We start from the raw sequence: 20527 nt of genomic DNA on the forward strand, positions 1-20527 counted from the left end.
GTGTGGCCTTGGGCCCTCAAGTAACTTAACTGCTGTCAAGCCTGTTTTCTTATCTGAACTATGGGCACAGCAATGGCACCTACCTTCCACAAGGCTGGTAAGGACACATTACAGTTCCTACCTGGCAAACAGTAGGAGCTTCTGTTTTCCACCAACGTTCAATCCCTGACCGCTCATCTCCTAGGTTAGGGCGGAGGTTCTCACATTTTACCAAGTTTTATTTCTAATCTTCCTGCTGTGCCATTTACGGCAGTGAAGGCACCCAGCAGTCATCTGGCCTAAAACCAAGAAGGGGTGGTTTTCACTCCTGGAGAATCACCAAAGGGGCAACAGCTTGCACAAAGTGGAGGCCACACCCCAACAGCTGATTTTATAAGTAGAACAGGCACTGGGACCTCCACCTTCCCAGAAAGGCTGATGGAGCACAGGACCCCCCGCACCCCACCCCCGGCAGAGATCAGTGGAGCTTGCTTCCACGAACTGGCCTGTTCCCCAGCCAGTCCTGTAGCCACCACCAACGTCCCCCTGGACCTGCATCGAGTCGACCCTGAGAGAAGCTGGCAGTGAGGACGCATTCTGTCGGACGCAAATGGCCACGACTCTTGGGTAACGGGTGCAACGGCTGTACCAGGCGTTAACGCTAGTGCCCTAAGCTAATGTAGACTCTAAGAAGAACACGCACCGGCTAGGGGGCTGGGAAGCCGGGGGAATCAGAGCGCTGACCACGCCCCCCTGCTCTCTGGGCTCCTCAATTGGCCCGGTGAGCCGGGGGTGGGGCCGGAAACTGAGCCGACGTGATGGCGTCAGGCGCCGTGGGGACTACTTCCTGTTGTCAGTAGGCTAGAGGCCTCTGTTGAGGATTTGGTGTTGCCCCGGCCGAGAGGACCCCCTTCCAGCTTCCCGCTCGCCTTGGTGAGTAAGTTAGTAGTCGGGGGCGAGGAGGGCAGCGGAGGGGCGGCGGGCCCGAGACCGAATGGGCGATGAGCCAGCTTCCTTCGCCGTGATCCCAAACCCCTGGTTGCCTTGAGACTGTCCTGCTTCAGAGTCCTCATCCTTCCCAGCCCAAGGCCCTGGCCCCCACTCCCCACTGCGTTCCTCGCCTGCGTCCCGCACCGCCACTGCTGGCCCGTCCCCTACACTTCTCCCACCCGTGACTTGACTCCAGCCCTTACCCCCACCCCCTCACCGCTGGTTGCGTAAATGCAGCCTCACCCTGGACCCCACTCGAACCTAGGTCCAAGCTGCATCTCGGCCACATGCCTCCGCCTCCCTCTAACTCAGCTCATCCTCCCTTCTCAGCCCCTGTGGCAATCCTAACGCTCCGCTCAAAACTCGAGACCCACCAAGTGGTTGGTCCTTTTTTGGGTCAGCTTTCGTATCCCTGTCTCCCACACCCCCTGCTCAGCGCCCCAAGGCCTGCTCATTCTAAGCACCCCACCTCTGTCCCACTCTCATTTAAACCTCCCTCTCCCCCGCCCCCCCGCCATCCCTGCCCCCAAGTAGTTGCCCTTTTGAGCTCACTCCTTTCTTGATAACTGTGCTCACAGTTTGTCCTAGGTCTTAGAATATGTATCTTCTTGTCCTCACAGACTCAACTCCTAACTTCCTAGCCCATCATACACTTCTTTCCATTTCCAACCCTCCTGAGAACATCCCCCATACCTAAGTCTTTGCTAAACTGCCCCCAAGTTTTGCTGTGGCAGGTCCTACCTCCCCTACCAGTCTTATTTAAATTGAGGGCTTTATGTCCTTTCACCTCTGCTGTGCCCACCTCTGACTCTTCTCCCCACCTCTGCACCGATTCACCCCTGACCAGTCTGCATCCATCTGAGAACTTAATGCAGAGCGCCCCATCAGCCCCATCTGCTACCCCTCAGCAGCCAAATCTGGTGCTTGCTCAGAGCCAGGCAGTTAGAGACTGAGCAGCTTGCCTGGCACGTGCAGGGCCTCATAGGGTAAGTGAAGTGAGAAGGAGCAGAGACTCCCCCCTGGGTCAGGGGCTTTTCCTAGCTGTCTGGTCCCTTGTGCCTATCCCCACAGATTGTGATTCTGGCATTCATATTAACTTACTTGTACTGACTGCTGGAATGATAGGCATCTTCCCAGTGCCTAGAAGGTGAGGAATGGCCACTCACCCAGCTCACTGAGCCTAGCACAACAGAAGCCATCGCTTACTTTTGGCTGGTGTTCTAGCCTTGCAGAAACTCAGGGAGAACCGGCATGTGGGCTTGGCTGCGGTCACAGAACCATGTCCATGAGTGTTTCCTGGCACTTGTAAAGGACCCTCACCCAGTGCTCCTCCCAGCTAGAGTTGATAACAGATCCTCCCCCAAACTGAACATGGGGAACACTGTGGGTGCCAGAGGTGATGTTACATGTTGTAAAGCACATAGCTTAGTGGGTCCTGGGGAGGCTGAGGTCTAGGTGTGTAAGGAGGCTGTTGAATAGCTTCCTCTTTTTGCAGGGCCTGGATCATTGCATTTTGGCCACCTTGGTTTCCTGTGAACACAGGGAGCCGAGTTAACTCAAAGTAGCTGAGGCAGGGAGACATTCCAGAGGCACCCAGGCCCCATGCTCAGCATATATCATCTGGGTTTATTGGGTGCACATTCCCTCAAATTCCTGATGACCTGCTTTCAGAAGGTTACCCATTTGACAGCAATTTTAAGGGCCCCAAACAGGATCATTGTCTTTTCTTGCCTTTTATAGTCTTTTTCCTTTGAAAATTGAATGTCCTTCTACCTCCAGTATCTCCCCATTAAGGTGTGCTATGTATGACACTGCTCCAGAAATCCAATATTCTTCAAGTAGAAGGAGGTGCTCTTTACTCATTCATCACTCACGTGGCTGAAAGATCAGCTGCCTTTCTGAATCAGAAGATAACTTTGTCATTTTTTCCAACTAAAAACTGTGACTCATCAATTGGTACAGCAGCTGGATGGGTTAAACACCAGGCTATTGCTCTTCACAGCCAGGTACAGGATTGGATTGAGGCCACAGAGATGATGCTGTTGGGAATGGCTGAGAAGTGTCTAAGGAGAAGAGGTTACTGTTTACTGATGGCTGGAGTGTTTTGATAGTGGTGAAGCCCAGTCATCCGTTTCTCCTTTTAATGTAAGTCTCATATAATCCATTTTTCTCTTTTTCTTGGTCTCTGGAGGAAGTGAAATTGCATATATAGAGAGAGAGCCAGGCAACATAATGAAGAAGAACAACCAGAACAATTCGTTCCTGTGTGTTGGAACATTTAGGAAAGGACAGCTCTGAAACTTGGGTACCATGGAAAGGACCTGGCCTCTGCTACTTGGGGCTACAGAGCCGATTGGTAAAATAGTTTCTTGTTTATTTTAAGCCTGATTTGATAAAATGGAGCTTCTGAGGGCCTCTTAAGAGTCTGTCAGTAATAATTTTGCCTGAAAGTCTTTGACCAAAGACCTGAGGCATATTGGTCTGGTACAGGACTTGGAATGCGGAAACCAGAGAATTCTGTCCCTTACCTGGGACCCTTTTGTACTGAGCCTCCGTCTTCTCTGTAAAACAGAGGTAATCATCCTTGTCTCCCAGGATTGTTGTAAGGGTTAAATGAGATTAGAGAGTGAGATCAGAGAGGCTTCGGGTGCTGTGTCAGGGTGAATCGGTACTTCGGGGAGAGGTAGACTGAGCAAGCTTTGGAGTTTCCGAAAGGGCAGACAGAGGTCACCTTTTCTGCTGAACCCCACCTGTGCTGTTTGAAGGGCCCTTTGGTAGTGTGGCTCAAGTTCTCTCCTTACTTTCTTCAGCCTGGGTCTCCTTGAAGCCACACCTCTCTTTGGTTTGGTTCTTGGTGTCAGTGAAGAGTGTTCCGAGGACAGGAAGTGAACTATTTCCATAGGGTGGCAGATCGGGGGTCTGGGCCACCCAAGAGAATGATGCAGCACTGACTCAGCAGGCAGGAGACTGAAAGCCCTGTTCTGGCTCCTCCAGCGAGTTCTCAGTCATAGACTGTCGGGTTCCTGCCTCGGAGCTGCTTTCCTGTCCCCATGAGGTATATGGACCACGCACCACAGGCTGGGTGCTTTGTCCTCCTCTGAAGAAAGATGTGCCCTAAATAGTGACCCGAGCCCCACAGTCTCAGTCCGATTTTGTGAATTGTCCAGTGGCTGTTCTGGATTCCTGTTCGCTGTTGTCATTTTGTGGCTTTCCTGACACTTTGTTCGAGGCCACAGTTACTTGTCTCTTACCTGAGCTGCTCTGACCTCTCAGCTCCATTTACTTTGGTTTTTCAGTGGACCCTTACTTGGGAGCACCCACTTACTGATAAGCCTCCTCCCTCTGATGAATACTGTACTGTATTATTTTCAGTAAATTAGTGAATGAGGCCTTAATGGGCTTAGGCTGTTATTCAGATTGTTGAGCCCTAAGTCTTTTAGGGCCTGGCCTTGTGGTTGGCTAAAGAAAGGGCAGTTTTGGAACTTGAGGTGCTGTCTAGAAGGGCAGGCCTGAGGGAAGACCATAGGCTGCTAGAATTGCTGAAAAGGATTAGAACCCAGGGTCTTGGAGCCAGAGAACCTGGACTTGGCCTGCTGGGCTGCGCAAGGTAGCCTTGAAGGAACCCAGCCTCCAGGATGAGGCACACTTTCAGAAGGGACTCAAACCGCAGCACAGGCCTCTTGCCCTATTGCCGTGGTGGCCAGAATGTGGAGCCCGTGTCCAGAGGAGGGAGGGCCCTGGGAACCCTGGGTAGGTGGGAACTGGAATGTGGTTGAAGGGTGAGGTAGGCAGACAGGAGCTGCATCCTGGGCCCAGAGTTCTTCCTGGCGCTCTGTCAGGCCCTGACTGGAGCTGGTTCTGCGGGGCCATCTTCCATGCATACCTCCCTCCCTCTGCGTGTCCTCACTTAGGGAGGTTGGCTCTGGGTCCTGTTTACCCTCTGCCAACTCCAGAGGCCAGGGATTGAATGTCTTCCACCAGGGCCCCCAGCTGATGAGCCTTTGCCCAATCCCCCACTGTCTCCTTTCCACTCTAGCTCACACCTGTCTCTTCCAGAAGGGAGGTGATTACACTCAGGGGTCTGAGGGTTGCCCTTGAACTGGGGTTGGCTTCGTCTAATGGTGGGTCAAGGAGTCGGCCATATCCGCCCTGGGATCTTGGGAAGTTCCTTAACTTGGGTCAGTTTCTAATTCTTATCTGTCAGGTAAAAGTAATATTGTAAAAGAGCGCTCCCAGGGCCGTTACAAAGAGTACAAAACCCATTTAGCATGCCTTGGTTTTATTAACTTCTTTAGGCCATGAGTTTTTGAGAGCAGAGACAGCAATAACCTGTCATTTTTGGTGTCCCCTCATGCTCAGCTGTGTGATCACTAGAGGTTTGTGTAGATGTGAATGTGCCTGCTTGGTCCTGGTCTGTCCCTGTTGCTGGGGTAGGGCGAGGCCAACCAGCAGCCCCCTCAGGCTCAGCCACCAACCCTCCTCCCCCACTACACACAGGAAGCCAGCACCCCTGGGGGATTTACCTGTGTACTGACTTCGGCTACTTGAACGTGTTCACTGGGCAATGGCATTCTTTGCCTATAGATTTAGGTGGCCACATCCACTGGGATTATAGATACCATTTGTCCTTGGTACATATCAGGCCCTGTACTAGGCGTTTTCCACAGACATAATCTCTGTTGGAGCAGCCTGATACAGTGGCCCAGCATGCCTAGCTGGTTAATGGCAAACTGAGGTTATAACTTATGTTGTTCCCCTTTGGACATGTCCCCGTGCTACTCAAGCTAGACTCTCAGCCCGAAGGAGAAGCCGATGTGTAGCTAGAGAACCTCCCTTTTGAAGCTGCTCCAGTTGTACTTTTGTCGGACACTGGACTGGGTCAGGAGTCGGAGGGGCATGTTGCAAGGCCCAGGCCCTGAATGTGACGTGTGAGGCCTACCTCCTGGTCCCTGCGGGTTCTTGGCCCCTCGGCTGCAGCATCCCCTTGCACCCTGGGCTCCATATGGAAATCATCAGCCTTTTGTTCCCTGCTTTTTGTGCCAGCCCTTGGTGTAGTGTAAAGAGCCCTTTCCACCCACTCCTTACTCCTCCTCGCCTTCCAAGATCAAGGCCCTCAGACTTGTTTCCTTCCTTGTTTCCTTCCCTAAAATCCACTCTCCATTTTTACTTTTGTATTCAAAGTCCTTTCAGTTGCAGTTTGAGTAAAATGGGCTGACCTCCTCCTGCCTGAGGGGAGTGGGGTGAGGGATTGAGAAGCATTGGCTGGGATCCCTGAGCTGGGAGCTTGCTCAGCTGGCCATCTTCTGTCTCTACAGGTATCATGTGATTGTCCTTGGAAGCTGCTGCATGAGTGGAAATGCTCTCAGTGGTGGAGAATGGACTAGATCCCCGGGCTGCCATCCCGGTAGGTGGCAAGGGAGGATTAAGGGTGGGGGAGCGGTGCACAGGACAGCCATTTCATTGGTTTTTCTCACTTTGAAATGAATGGGCAGCATCCAGAAAGAGAGCCTGACCTTTCTAGATAATCTTACTGGTGATAAAGTGGGAATTTACAGAAAACAGTGGGGATTTAATACAGATTGCCTGAAGACTAAGGATTTCTCCAAAGATGATAAACAAATAACCAATGAGTACATGAAAAGATGCTCAATATCATTAGACATTAGATAAATGCAAATCAAACTCATAATGAGATAGTTCTTCACACCCACTAGGATGGCTGTAATCAAAACGGCAGACAATAAGCATTGTCAGGTGGTGGAGAAATTAGAACCCTCATACATTGCTGGTGGGAATGTAAAATGGTGCAGGCGCTGGGAAAATAGTTTAATAGTTCCTTAAAAAGTTAAACATGGAGTCACATATGAACTAGCAATTTAACTCCAAGATATAGACTCAAGAGAATTAAAAACTTATGTCTATACAAAAACTTATGCATGAATGTTCATAGCAGCATTATAGCCAAAAAGTGGGAAAAACCAAAATGTCTATTAATCAATGAGTAGATAAATACAATGTGGCAAATCCATGCAATGAAATATTATTTGGCATAAGAATAAATGAAGTACTGATACATGCTGCAATGGAGATGAACCCTGAAAACATGCTAAAGTGAAAGAAGCCAGACACAGAAGGCTGCACATTGTATGATTCCATTTATATAAACTGTCCGGAATAGGCAAATGTATAGAGACAGAAAATAGATTAGTGATTGCCAAGGTTTGGGGGAAAGGGGCTAAGGAGTGACTGCTAATGGGTACAGTGTTTCTTTTTAGGTCAATGAAAATGTTCTAAAATTGGATTGTGGCCATGGTTGCACAATTCTGTGAATATACTAGAAACCATTGAACTGTATACTTTCAATGAACAAACTTTATGCTATGTAAATTATGTCTCATTAAAGCTCTTATAAAAAGGAACATTTAACTTTTCAAAGAACGTTAACTGTTTTGGCTAAAATAAAAACAAAACAGTAAAATGTTTATCCAAACTTCTATCACCTAACAATTCAAACCAGTTTTTCTGCAGTCCCTTCCAGTCCTTTTCCAAACATTGAGGTAATTTTTGATATACTTACGTTATGATAGAACTATCTTTATTCTATATTTCCAAAGGAGTTTATGTATATTTTATAATTTATTCATTAACAAACATTTACTGAGTACTCATACATGCCAGGAGCCATGCCAAGTGTTGAGGTCACAAGGTTGAATGAAAACCTAGTCCTGCTCTCAGAGAGGAATCCTCCCCCCCCCCCCCCATGATGTAGATCAGGAAGTATCATTTCATTTAACAGATGAGGAAGTGCAGCTCAGAGAGGGTAGGTGAAATGTCTGAGATGAGCCAGCTGGTGACTGACAGCTGGGACTAAACGTGGGCTGCCAGGTCTAGGATCTTTCTAAATGTAGGCTGTGCTTCTGTTGCCTTGATTTTTTTATTGTTTGAAAGCAGCAGTTTTTGCTTCTTAGCTTCTTGACTCTGTGGGATCTTGGTCATGTAACTAAGGTGGAAAGCCCTGTCCTAAGATGGATTGACCCAAGTCCCATTGCTGCAACTCTAATGGAGCCAATATTTAAATACAAGATTTACAAGGCTAGGAGTTCATTGAAGTTCGGTTTAAAAAACAAAAGATACCACAAATTTCTTTGCACAAAATTAATAACGGTATCTCTGGATGGTATGTGTGATTTTCCTTTTCTTCTCTATGCTTTCTTTTATTTTTCTATAATTAGCATGCACTAATTTTGCAGAAGGCATATGTAGATCCCCACAGATGTGTGTGAGTGGTTTGTGCACGTATTGGGCGACAGGCAGTTACATTGCAGGGGTCACCAGAGGATCTTCTAAAGGCTTGTGTTATCTTTGGCCCATGCCTAGGTCATCAAGAAGAAGCTAGTGGGATCCGTGAAGGCCTTGCAGAAGCAGTATGTGTCCTCGGACACCGTGGTCACCAGCGAAGACGGAGATGCCAACACCATGTGCAGCGCCCTGGAGGCCGTGTTTATCCATGGCCTGCACGCCAAGCACATCCGAGCTGAGGCCGGAGGGAAGAGGAAGAAGAGAGCCCACCAGAAGCCTCTGCCTCAGCCTGTCTTCTGGCCGCTCCTGAAAGCTGTCACCCACAAGTGAGATGAGCTGGGCAGGTTTGCTTTGGGGAAGAGCTTCAGAATATGGGACCCTGGGCTCTCCTCCCGCTGGGCGGGCAAGCTCTGTGCTCTAGAATAGAGATGGCTGAGGAAGAGGTTATTCTGAGGCCATGCCTCATCAGCCCCCTCGGCCCTCAGGTAATGGACGGCCTAGGACTGCTTTGAGCCACTGCAGGTGCTGCCTTTTCACCACACCCTGGCAGAGTTAGGTAGTTGCAACGGGTTGTGTGGCCTGCAGAGCCTAAAATCTTTACTGTCTGGCCCTTTACTAAAGTTTGCTGACCCTGCCTTAGGATGTTTGAACATCTGGGTGCTAAGTATTGTACTCCTAACAAGGTATGGGTTGTTTCTCTTTTTAAGAGTGGAATCCAGGTCGAGCATCTGAATACTCATCCTGAGATGCTTGGCTTTGTGGCCCTGCCCTTAACTGCCTGGGCTTTGGAGCAAGTAGCTGGCACTGTGCCTCTAAGGACTATTAAATGCCACCTTCAGCACGAAGGTGCCTCATCGGTCTCTAATCTTCCTTTCCGTGCCTACTGCCACTGCCCTATCTCAGGGTCTCACCTCACTCCTGGGTGACAATGGCTTTCCAATTGTCCCCTTATCTCATTCTGTCTTTTCTTAACATTTACTGAGCTGAAGCCAACCGGAGCCAGTCACTGAGTCCTGCAGAGCCCGGGCTGCACTCCCATGTAAGAGACATACGCAGGGGACTGTGGTAGTCAGAGGAGGGCGTTTACATCAGACCGAGGCAATCGGGAACTGAGTTTGGTCCACGTGGATGGAGTCAGGAGTCTTACCCAGAGTAACTCATCCTGAAGTCTGCGTAGCTGGAGTCATGTCACTTTCCTGCACAAAAACCAGTATAGCCACAGGCTCCCAAATGGTAGCCAGGAGTCTGATTCACTCAGATGGGGCCCCAGGTTCTGTATCCTGACCAAGTTCCCCTGGTGATTCTGAGGCATAGCCAGGTGTGAGGACTATTGCCCCACTTTGCCTCACCAGTTTGATACTCAAGACCTTGCTTTACCTGGCTTTGCAACCAAATCACCCACCCCAACCTATGTGGTAACTGGAGTGCTCCCCACTCCTGTTACAGGTCTGTTGCTTTCCTACCCTTTATGCCTTTTTTTCTGTCGGTTCCTTTTGCCTAGAAGGTTCTCCTTCCATCTTTGCCTGTTGAAATCCCACAAGGCCCCGCTCAGATACTGCCCTTTCTATGGCATTTTTCTTACTCCAACCCAGAAATGATTGCCCAGCCCCCACCCCAGCTCTACTAACAGGCGTGCCCTTGAAAGGTGGTCACCTGGATGGAGGGCAGGGACTATGTGTTTACCCCGTGTCTGCACAGCTCCAAGGACCTTGCACTTAAGGGACCTTGCACAATAAATATGTCCTTCATGCAAGCAGATGGTATCGGGCCCAAGGGGTTATTTGTAATAAAAATGGCAATTATCCTTGGCAGCCTCAAAAAGTTGGGGGTTACAGCTTAATATTTCTCAATTCCCCTTAGAACCCTATTTGCCAAGAATTTTTCATGCCTGTATCTATTTGCAGTCATCATTATTGGCTCTTGCCAACCAGTGGATAAAATGACCTCTCAGTGATTCAGAGTCGTTTCTTGAGACAAGTCTGTTCTCCCCGTTCCCAGACACATCATTTCGGAATTGGAGCACCTGATCTTTGTCAGCACAGACGTGGGCCGCTGCCGGGCCTGGCTGCGGCTGGCCCTCAACGACGGCCTGATGGAGTGCTACCTAAAACTGCTCCTCCAGGAGCAGGCCCGGCTGTGCGAGTACTATCAGCCCACCGCCCTCCTTCGAGATGCTGAGGAGGGCGAGTTCCTCCTCAGCTTCCTGCAGGGGCTAACATCCTTATCCTTTGAACTCTCCTATAAGTCCGCCATCTTGAACGAGTGGACGCTTACCCCACTGGCCCTCTCTGGGCTTTGCCCACTCTCTGAGCTCGACCCCCTCACTACCTCTGGTACAGAACTGCAGCGGAAGGAGTCTCTGGATTCTACTTCCCATTCCTCAGGCTCAGAAGACATCGAAGTCCAGCACTCAGGCCATAAGATCCGACGGAACAGGCAGCTCACTGCCTCCTCCCTCAGCCTGGACACGGCCAGTTCGTCCCAGCTGTCCTGCAGCCTAAACTCCGATAGCTGCCTACTCCACGAGAGTGGCTGCAAGAGTCCAGACCGTTCTGAGGAGCCCATGTCCTATGACTCAGACCTGGGGACAGCAAATGCCGATGATTCAGACCCGTCTCTGCAAGAGTGAGTATCTGCTGCTCTCCTTTCCTCTCTTCTTCCTTCTTTCTTCTCTTCCTCTTTCCCTCCCTCCTGTTCCTCCTTCCTATAGCATGTGATTGCCTGTCACAGAGGACTGACCTCTGTTAGGGCAAGAAAGACAAAAGGAACATGTCCCGCTTGTCAGAGACGGGAGTTGCTGGGAGCTGTAACTAGAGGCAAAATGGGCAGTGAGGAGAATGGATTTACACGGGGTTCAGAGCTGGTTAAATAACCTTTGACAAGTTACTTAATCTCTTTGACACTAAGTGTAAAATAACATTGTCATCTTCCTCTAGAAAGCAGGAAACTAATAGTTCAAAGGTATATTTACGTATATAAACAATACAGTGAAGCATGATGCATAAGGGTGATCTTCTGTGACCTCACGGAAGACCCCCTGGAGGACACAAAACCTGAATGATGCCTGGAGGAGGTGCAGGCAAATGGTGCCAAGCGTGTGTGTGGAGGAGGAGTAAATAGAGCGAGGAACTTGACTAGAGAAGGGAGCCAGGGCAGAGCCTTCTTCATTTGGGCTTTTTAACATTAATTTTTGAATAGGTAATCTATTTTTATGGTTTAAAAAAATCTACCATGTATACAGTGAAAAGTCTTTCCCACCTCTATAACTATAGTTATTAATTTCTTGCATATTCTTCCAGTGTTTCTACATGTATCTGTAACAAATATGAATATACAGATTTTAAAAATTTCTTTCTTACTTCTATTCCCCCACCTCTTTCCACAAAAGCTAGTATAAATACACTATCCTACACCTTGTTTTGGAAGAGGGCTTCTCATATCAAAGCATCTTTTTTTTTTTTCTATGGTATATTTTTCCATTGTAGGAACATACTTTAGTGGATTTAATGAACATGGGAGTTCAGTGTTTTAAATAATGTGCATGCAGTCTTTTTGTTCTCTGCAGTTACTACCTCTGTTCAGTAAATTCCCAGAAGCAAAATTGTTGAGCCAAAGGATAAATGAATTTGTAATTTTCACAGATAATTGCCTATTTAGACTTCATCAGGAACGTACCCATGTCCTCTCAGTCGTGTCAACAGACGGTATTATCAAACTCTTGATGTTTCTCATCTAATAGGTAAAAAATGGTAACCTTTTATTAAGCACTTCCTTCAGTTGGACCCATGTTCCGTCAGCCTGTGCTTAGGACCTTCTTTTCCACTCCAGCTGTTTCCCACCCCCTTTCACCTTTGGTTCAAGTCTTTCCAGCGTTCCCACCTGGTGTGGGAATACACAGGATCAGGTGGTGTGATGGACTGGTTTGGAGCAGATCTGGTTTCAAGCCCTGTTTCACCACTAACAAGTCCAGTAACGTCAGGCAAATTGCTGACTCTTTTTGAGGTTCTGTTTTTTCATCTTTTAAATGGAGATCTCTCAGAGAGCTGTCCGAGGATCAAATCAGATGCCTGTTAGTGAGTGGCACACATAAGAATGTCCGGTAGGCCCCAGAAATGGCTTCTGAGCACTGAATGCATTAGATAGAATTTTCAAATGTCAAACGGCAGGATTCAGATAGAACGTGTTGGAAAGAAGCAGCCCCCAGCCCAGCATAGCTGTGCCTGGGGCATGACAGGCTCATTCACGTGTCTTAGTCCTTCCTTGTCTCTCCCTTGTCCCACAGACCAGTCAGCCTTCTCTTTGTCATGTGTTTTGCTTCTGTCTTTCATGAGCCTTGTGACTGGAAAATTCCAGCTTAAGGTCATTGAACCAGTGACCATCCAAGCTATGTGGGAAGTGTTGTCCTGGATATTATGGGGAACTCAATGGAAGAGGGTCAGGATGTACAGACCAACACTGGACAGTGATGTGAGGAACCAGCACACACTGAACACACAGACGCACAAACACGCATCCATCATCCTTAGAGCTGTGAAGGTAGCCTGAGCATCCACAGAGACCAGCATTTCTTAAAGTGTATGTGTCAAGGATAAGATTCTCACCAACACTTAAGCGCTCACTTCAGTAGTTTTTATTATATTACTTAAATGTTTGTAACTTAAAATGAGGCATAAATACCTCGGAGCTTATAACTCTTACAACTATAAAATCAAAACATCTACAAATGAAACACAGTACAAAACACATAGCATTCAAAATGAAGTTTATTAATATAATGTTTTGCTGAAACCAAATTGCAGTTTGCCTTGCCAAGAAAGGATTGACTTCCCTGAGTAGCTTCTTTTGTGTTCGTCTGGTCTGCATTGTAATTATCTCTAGAACCACAGTCTAGTGGTTGAGAATGTGGACTCAGAAGCCAGACTCCCTGTGTCTTTCATTAACCAGCTTTTTGACCTTGGGCAGGTTACTCCATCTTTCTGACCTTGATGTCCTCACCTGTAAAATGGGGCTAAGGGAGTGACCCGTTAGCTCAGTTAGCTCATTTGGTTAGAGCGTGGTGCTGATAACACCAAGGTTGCCAGTTCAATCCCCGCATGGGCCACTGTGAGCTGCGCCCTCCCTAAAAGAGTCAACTATGCCATTGTAGCGTGATGGTAATGTGTAACCAACGACCATAGCTGTTCCCCAATAAAATTTAAAAAAGAAAAAAATGGGGCTAAAAATGCTTCAGAGACATGCGGGGAAGACTAAATGAGTTAAGATTGGTCAAATGCTTAGGGCTGTGCCTGACACATGGTGAGTGCCCAATAGGTGGTGTCATTGTCATGTACTGCTGAGTACTTGTGCCATCAGTTCTACTACTCGTCTCTGTAAACACTGCTACAAAACGCTGGTTAGTAATATTTGTCAGATGTTGTCATGAGGCCTTTCCCTGTGGGAAATGATTCTTAGCATATTGCAGCCCACCTTTGGGCATTTATTAGTGGCTCTTGACTGCCAAATAGTACCCTGTAGCACCAACACAATAGTCCGCATGTTCAGGAAAACCAGGCTCAGAATCACTTGGCAGGGGTTCTCTATAAGGTGGCTGTCCAGATTCTCCAGGCCATGCTTCTTATGTTTCTTTCACACGTATACATGTATGTACACATATATATATATGTGTATATAATAATGTACTTCTTCAGATTGTTTTCTAAGTGAAAGCACGTTTTAAAATCTTTGAAGAGAAAGTTTTTTAAAAACACTGCCCTGAGCTGGACAGAGGTAGAAGGACTCTAGCAATTTCACTGTTTCGTTTTTATATTGCATTTTCTTCAAAATTTTTGAAAATTTTCTTTCTTTTCCCTTTCCTTCAAAATCTCAGCTCTAGCACTTCTTCCACTTGAGGTACCTGTCTCTCTTCTCTCTGGGTCCTGAAGACCGGAACTGATTCTAGTGAAGCTCTGTGAACCTGATTTCACCTTGACTTTGGTTTTGATTTGGTGGAAACCTGGATTTATCACACAAGCTTCTTGCTGTTTGGTGGCATTTCTTTAGGCTTTAAGTCACTTACGTATTTAACACCCAGTCTACTCTCTCATTAAAACCTGCCTTATAGGTTAGGATTTATTTATAATTGATAACCACTTGGGTAATGCTAATGAGTATTTCCATAATTCTGCTCTTTTCTTTAGATTTTTCTATGTGTGCACATGGAGGCTAAGCAGTCTGATCAGTGATCATAAAAACAGCTGCAATAACAAATCGAGGTTAACATTTATTAAGTCCTTAACTTGTGTAAGTCACTCTACTAAGCATTTTGCCTATATTATCTCATTTAATCTTTGTCATAGTCATAAAAGTGGGTGCTGATACCATGCCTGCTTTACAGATAAGAGAATTAAATCTGTGAACTTTAGGTACCTGTGTGGGGGTGCTCAGCAATGTGCTAAACAAGGCCAGCAGGACTGGAAAGCCCTGCCTTTATTCACTCACGACACCACCTCTCAGGAACCCATGAGGAGCTGGGACCTCTCAGGGGACATTTGTCAAAAATGTGTCTCCCTGGGTCATTTCAGAAGGTGGCCCCGTTCTGTGACAGTGGTTTGGACACATATTACTGGTTAGGAAGTGTCCTTGCCTTCTTTGCCTGTGGAAACTAGCCTTTTGTTTCCAGAACTCACCATTGCCTCCCCCCTGCAACTTGCACTCCTGGATTTTTTTTAGTCTGTTGTTAGAGTGAGGTCATGGAGCGAGAACCAGCACCCACCTGCCTCCCCCATGACTACTCCACAAGCACATTTACACCTTTCTCTGATAGGTCAGCTTTTTGCTTATTGAGATATGATTTATATACCATAAAAGTCATCCTTTTAAAGTGTACAATTCAGTAGTACATTCGCAAGGTTGTGTGACATCACCCCTCTTTAATCCAAGAACACTGTCATCACCCTGTAATGAAACCCCATACCCATCAGCTATGAGTTTACCTATTTTGGACATTTCATATCCGTGGAATCATAGAGTACGTGGCTTTTTGTGACTGGCTTCTTTCACATAGGATGTTTTCAAGGCTCATCCATGTTGTAGTGTGTATCATGACTGAATCACGTTCCATAATATGGATACACCATAGTTGGTGTATCTGCTCATCATTAGTTAATGGACAGTGGGCTGATTCCCACTTTTTGGCTGTTATGTGTAATGTTGCTAAGAACATTCATTGCTAAGACAGGTTTTTGTGTGAACATGTGTTTTTAATTCTCTTGAGTGTATACCTACAAGTAGAATTTCTGAGTTATATGGTAACTTTAACTTTTGGAGGAATTACCAAACTGTTCAACACAGAGGCTGCACCATTTCACGTCTCCACCAGCCGTGTATGAGGGTTCCAGTTACCCCACATCTTTGCCAACACTTGTTCTTCTCTGTTCTTTTTGGTTATAACCATTCTAGTGGGTATAAAGTAGTATTTCATTGTGGTTTTGATTTGTCTTTCACTACTATCTAATGATATTGAGCATCTTTTTATGCTCTTACTGGCCATTTGTACATCTTCTCTGGAGTAATGTCTATTCATACCCTTTGCCTGTTTTTAAATTGGGTTATTTGTCTTTTTATCATTGAGCTGTAAAAGCGCTATATATTCTAGATACTAGATCTTTATCAGATATATGGTAATATTTGCATATAAGATATGAAAATATTTTTCCTATTCTGTGGGTTGTCTTTTCACTTTCTTGGTAGTATGTTTTAAAGCAAGAAAGTTTTTAATTTTGATGAAGTTCAGTTTCTTTCTTTTTATTGGTTGTTTATACATTAGATATCATATCTAAGAAACCATTGCCTGATCCAAAGATATGAAGATTTACACCTGCTTCCTCCTAAGAGTTTTATAGTTTTAACTCCTACCTTTAGGTCTTTGATCCATTTTGAGTTAATTTTTTTATACATGAGATAGGGGGTCCAACTTCATTCTTCTCTATGGAACTATTCCCTTGTCCCAGCACCATTTGTTGAAAAGACTATTCTTTCCCCATTGAAATGTCTTGATGCTCATGTTGAAAATCAGTTTGCCCATAAACATGTGAGTTGGTCACCAGTTCTTGACTAATGTCTTGGAATGTTGTTTGGGGTTATGACACTATAGATCAGAGCAGAGTTCAGCCAGAAGACAATCATGTAAAACCTTCATTCTAAAATCTTAGTTTGTGTAAACTCACATTAAGGGGATTTTGATATGTCTTCTGGACCCAATCTAAGCCATTAGGGCAGATGTGTGCAGATCTCTTGGGCTCCAGACAGCTTTGTTGTCATCTGAACCTGCATTTGTCCATGATAGACTCAACTGGATTCATAAGCAGAGGAGGAGATAGTAGATAGGTTTACTTCAGAAATGGAACGTGGATTCTAAGAAGCCTCAGGAGAGGGTGGGCGGAGCAGCCACTAGCCAGGGCACATTCCAGAAAGCACAGAAGTATGAGTTTGTGCATGTGCATGTGTGTTCACATGTGCATGTGTGTGCATGTGTGTATGTACACAAAGGCAGAAACACTGGGTCACTGTGGCCCCAGAAGTGCCACTTAGGAGCAGGAAGAGCGAGTCCCATCGGGAGGAGTGAGCAGGTGCACACCCGTGTATGCTTGTATACACACTCGCACACCTTGCGTACACTGATCTCCAGCTGTGATTTCGGGCAACGGGAGCCTTCTCTGACTCTACCCCCGAATCCAGCTCTGAGGTAGACCAGCCCTTGCACGTCACCCCAAGCCTGCCACCCAGTTGGCTATTTCAGGAACAAAGTGGGTCCTCACTTCAGCCAAGTCCGTAGCCCAGGGAATAGAGTCTTGGTGCCTGAGCTGCTGTGCTGTTGGGGAGCCCAGATCTGAGACACTCTGTTCCCCGAGGGTGTGCCGCAGTCGGCTTGGGAAAACGATTGCTCACACAACCATTCGACTGAGCAAACTGCCTAGGCCCACAGTCAGCCTGTTCAGAAGGTAAAAACAATCAGTTCCCATTCACATCAAGTCCTTTTTCTCTGCTTTGTGAGCTTTCTCCCCTGAAATCCTGGGCTGCACAACTCACCTGCCCACGCAGTCTGCCTCCATCCCAGCTGGGGAGAAACTCAGGTAGAGTGTCAGAGGAGGGCTGTGGATGATGAAGAGAGTGGTGTTGGTTCGTTTTGTTTCTTAAACCCCAAAAGGGCAGTTTTCCATTCTTGCCACTGCCCCAGTAGCCTCGGGCATTCTAGCTGACAACCTGTCACACAGGTTTCTCTGTTCAAAAACTTCTAGGGTGTTGTCGGAATTCAGCAAAGCCCAGGTACACTGCGTGCCAACCAACGGACTGAGCGGAGAACTGGAGATCCCCACACTGCAGGCCTCACTGTCCCTTCGTGGCCTCTGCCTGGACACCAGCACACACGCGCACTTTGATGTGCCTGCCCAAGCAGCCTCTGGGACTCGAGACGGTGGCCACAAGCAGGGGCCACTTTCCCAGGCACCTGGCACCCTGGGTTTGCAGTGTCTGGGCACTGCCCAGGCTGTCCCTTCAAGGAGCACTTCAGCCCAGCAGCCTTCTAGTCTTGTGAGAGAGACGACCAGAGCCGTCGGCCAGGGGAGTGGCCAGCAGAAGCCTTCAGTGGATGACGGAGCCGTACTGAGCTTTGTGCTTTCCTCACCCACCAGTCCGGTGAGTGGTCCAGGCTGTTCAGGGGGAGATCTTGGTGAAATGTCTCAGAGTGGCCTGGGCCTTCGCTCCATTAGCCCGCACTCCCTGTGCTGTGTCAATAGCACCATGATGATGGAGCTAATGTCTCCTGGTGTGTGAGTGGTGCATATGAGCCAGGCACCGTGCTAGTCATGTCCCATGGGCACTTCCTGTCATCTTCACATCCACCCTGTGAGAAGATAATTCTCATCTGACCACAGACTTTCTGCTCTTAACCACTGCCACTTAGCTGATGGCCTTGGGCGAGGCACTTCACCTCGCTGAACCTTCGCTTCCTTTCCAGTACTTGTCATTATCAAATTAATATTTTTATGTAATATCAGGCTTTGAAAATATTCATTTTGCCACATGAACCAGACTTAGAACTGCGCTATCCATTTGGCAGCCACTAGCCACTCATGGCTACTGAGCACTTAAAATGATGCTAGTCCGAATTGAGATAAGCTGAGTAAAACAAGCATTGGATTTTGAAGATTTAGTATGGAAAAAGAGAACATAAAATTTCTCATTAATAATTTGTTGATTGCATATTAAAAAGAAAATAGTTTTATATATTGGGTTAAATAAAACATATTAATAAAATTAATTTCACCTGTTTCTTTTTACATGTTTTAAAATGTGGCTCCTAGAATATATGTGGCTCCCATTGTGTTTCTGTTGGACAGCGCTGTTCTAGAATAAGCCAGTCCGGTATATTGATAACCTGAGGGAAGCCGGCCCTGGGAATGTCCAGGGGAGAGCCATGGGTAGTGAGGCTTGAGAACTCCTGGCCTAGTGAAGCAGTAGTCAAAGCTGTGAAGCCAAGCTCTTTGGCCATGTCACATTTGTTCTTGTGCCATGGAAAGCAGAGGTAGGAATTTGTGTGCATGTGTGCATGTGGACACACAAAGCCTGGAGTTTATCCCAGCTGCAGCCTGAGGCCCATGTCGGGGCACAGTCTTACTTTTTCAGCTCTATCCATGCACTGTTTCCTTTCGCATGTAGCAGATTCTATAACACGGGATGGGACCGGGGCCATGAAACAGACTAGAAGAGGCACACCCCACCCCTTTTTAAAACAGCTTTATTGAGATATAATTCACATACCATATAATTCACCTAATTCAAGTCATGATTAAATTTTTTAGCATATTCACAGGGCTTTGCGACCATCACCCTAATCTAATTTTAATATGTTTTCATCTCCCTTAAAAGAAACCCCTACCCATTAGCAGTTACTCCCTAACCTCACCCCTCCCACTCCCTTACTCCCCTCAACCCCTGGCAACCACTAATCTACTTTGTCCATAGATATGGTATTCTAGACTTATCACATATAGAATCATATAATATGTAACCTTTTGTGATTGATTTCTTTCATTTAACATAATGTTTTTAATGTTAATCCATGTTGTAGCATGTATCCGTATTTAATTCCTTTTTATTGCTGAGTAATATTCCATTGTAGATTCCACTGTATGAATATGTCACGTTTTATTTATCCTTTCATCAGTTGATAGACATTTGGGGTTTTTTTCCATTTTTTGGCTATTGTGATCATTGCTGCAATGAACATTCATGTTCCAATTTTTGGGTGGAGATATGTTTTTAATTCTCTTGTATGCATACCTAGGAGTGGAATTTTTGGATTATATAGTAACTCTATATTTAACCTTTTAAAGAACTGCCAAACTGTTTTCCAAAGGAGCTGACACATTTTATATTCCCACCAACAGTGTATTCCTCTTAATTGTCTTTTTTTAATTGCTATTTTTATTATTGCCATCCTAGTGAGTGAGAAGTGGTATATCATTATGGTTTTGATTTGCATTTCCCTGATGGCTAATAATACTGAGCCTCTATGTGCTTATTGGCCATTTGTGTATCTTTAGAGAAATGCCTAGTCAGAACCTTTGCCCATTTTAAAATTGAGTTATTTATCCATTTCCTTTTGAGTTATATATCTAAGTACCCATTTCCTAATCCAAGGTCATAATGATTTAGTTCTATGTGTTCTTCTGTAATTTTTATAGTTGTAGTTCTTACATTTAGATCTGTGGTCCATTTTGAGTTAATTTTTATATATGACATAAGGATGAGGTCCAACTGCATTCTTGTGCATATGGATATACAGTTGCACCAGCATTATGTGTTGAAAAGACTGTTGTTTTCCCCTTTTAAACATGTCTAAGGAATGATGGATTCTAAGTACCCAGGTTCTCAGTGTGCACCCCAGTGAGTAATTATATACGATGCACACTCTGTCACCACCATCCAGGTCAAGAGATAGAACATTTCCAGCCACCCGGACATTTCTGGCTCCCTCCTGCCTCTCCCAGTCATTGTTCCCTCTAACGGAAACCACCATTTTGACTTGTAGCACCATAGATTCATTTATCCTGTCATTGAACTTCATACAAATGGAATCATATACTCTGTACTCCTGTGCTTCTTTCACTGAACATAGTGTCTGTGAGAGTCATCTGTACAAAAGCAGGAGGCTGTCCTTTGGTCTTTTCCATTGATCTCTAGTATCCCTTTGTAAGAATGTGTCACAATGTATTTATCC

The 20527-nt window shown here is 46.2% G+C and overlaps 1 protein-coding gene and 1 long non-coding RNA gene across 2 annotated transcripts in view; one reads left to right on the plus strand and one right to left on the minus strand.

The window, feature by feature from the left end:
* LOC109394972 (uncharacterized) overlaps positions 1-669 on the minus strand; it is a 3844-nt gene extending 3175 nt beyond the window's left edge. The window contains exons 1-2 of the long non-coding RNA XR_002126557.1: positions 532-669; positions 84-278 (exon numbers count right to left, since the gene is read on the minus strand). This is a non-coding gene — a long non-coding RNA (uncharacterized LOC109394972). The remainder of the gene's footprint in view (positions 1-83; positions 279-531) is intronic.
* A 150-nt stretch (positions 670-819) lies between these two features.
* Positions 820-20527, plus strand: part of PLEKHM1 (pleckstrin homology and RUN domain containing M1) — a 44787-nt gene continuing 25079 nt past the window's right edge. Inside the window, exons 1-5 of the mRNA XM_019665550.1 lie at positions 820-912; positions 6285-6373; positions 8347-8594; positions 10267-10893; positions 17544-17940. Coding sequence (XP_019521095.1) covers positions 6326-6373; positions 8347-8594; positions 10267-10893; positions 17544-17940 — 1320 coding nt within the window. The 5' untranslated portion in view covers positions 820-912; positions 6285-6325. The remainder of the gene's footprint in view (positions 913-6284; positions 6374-8346; positions 8595-10266; positions 10894-17543; positions 17941-20527) is intronic.

The sequence above is a fragment of the Hipposideros armiger genome, unplaced genomic scaffold (assembly GCF_001890085.2).
Source record: "Hipposideros armiger isolate ML-2016 unplaced genomic scaffold, ASM189008v1 scaffold_447, whole genome shotgun sequence".
In the NCBI taxonomy this organism is placed as follows: domain Eukaryota; kingdom Metazoa; phylum Chordata; class Mammalia; order Chiroptera; family Hipposideridae; genus Hipposideros; species Hipposideros armiger.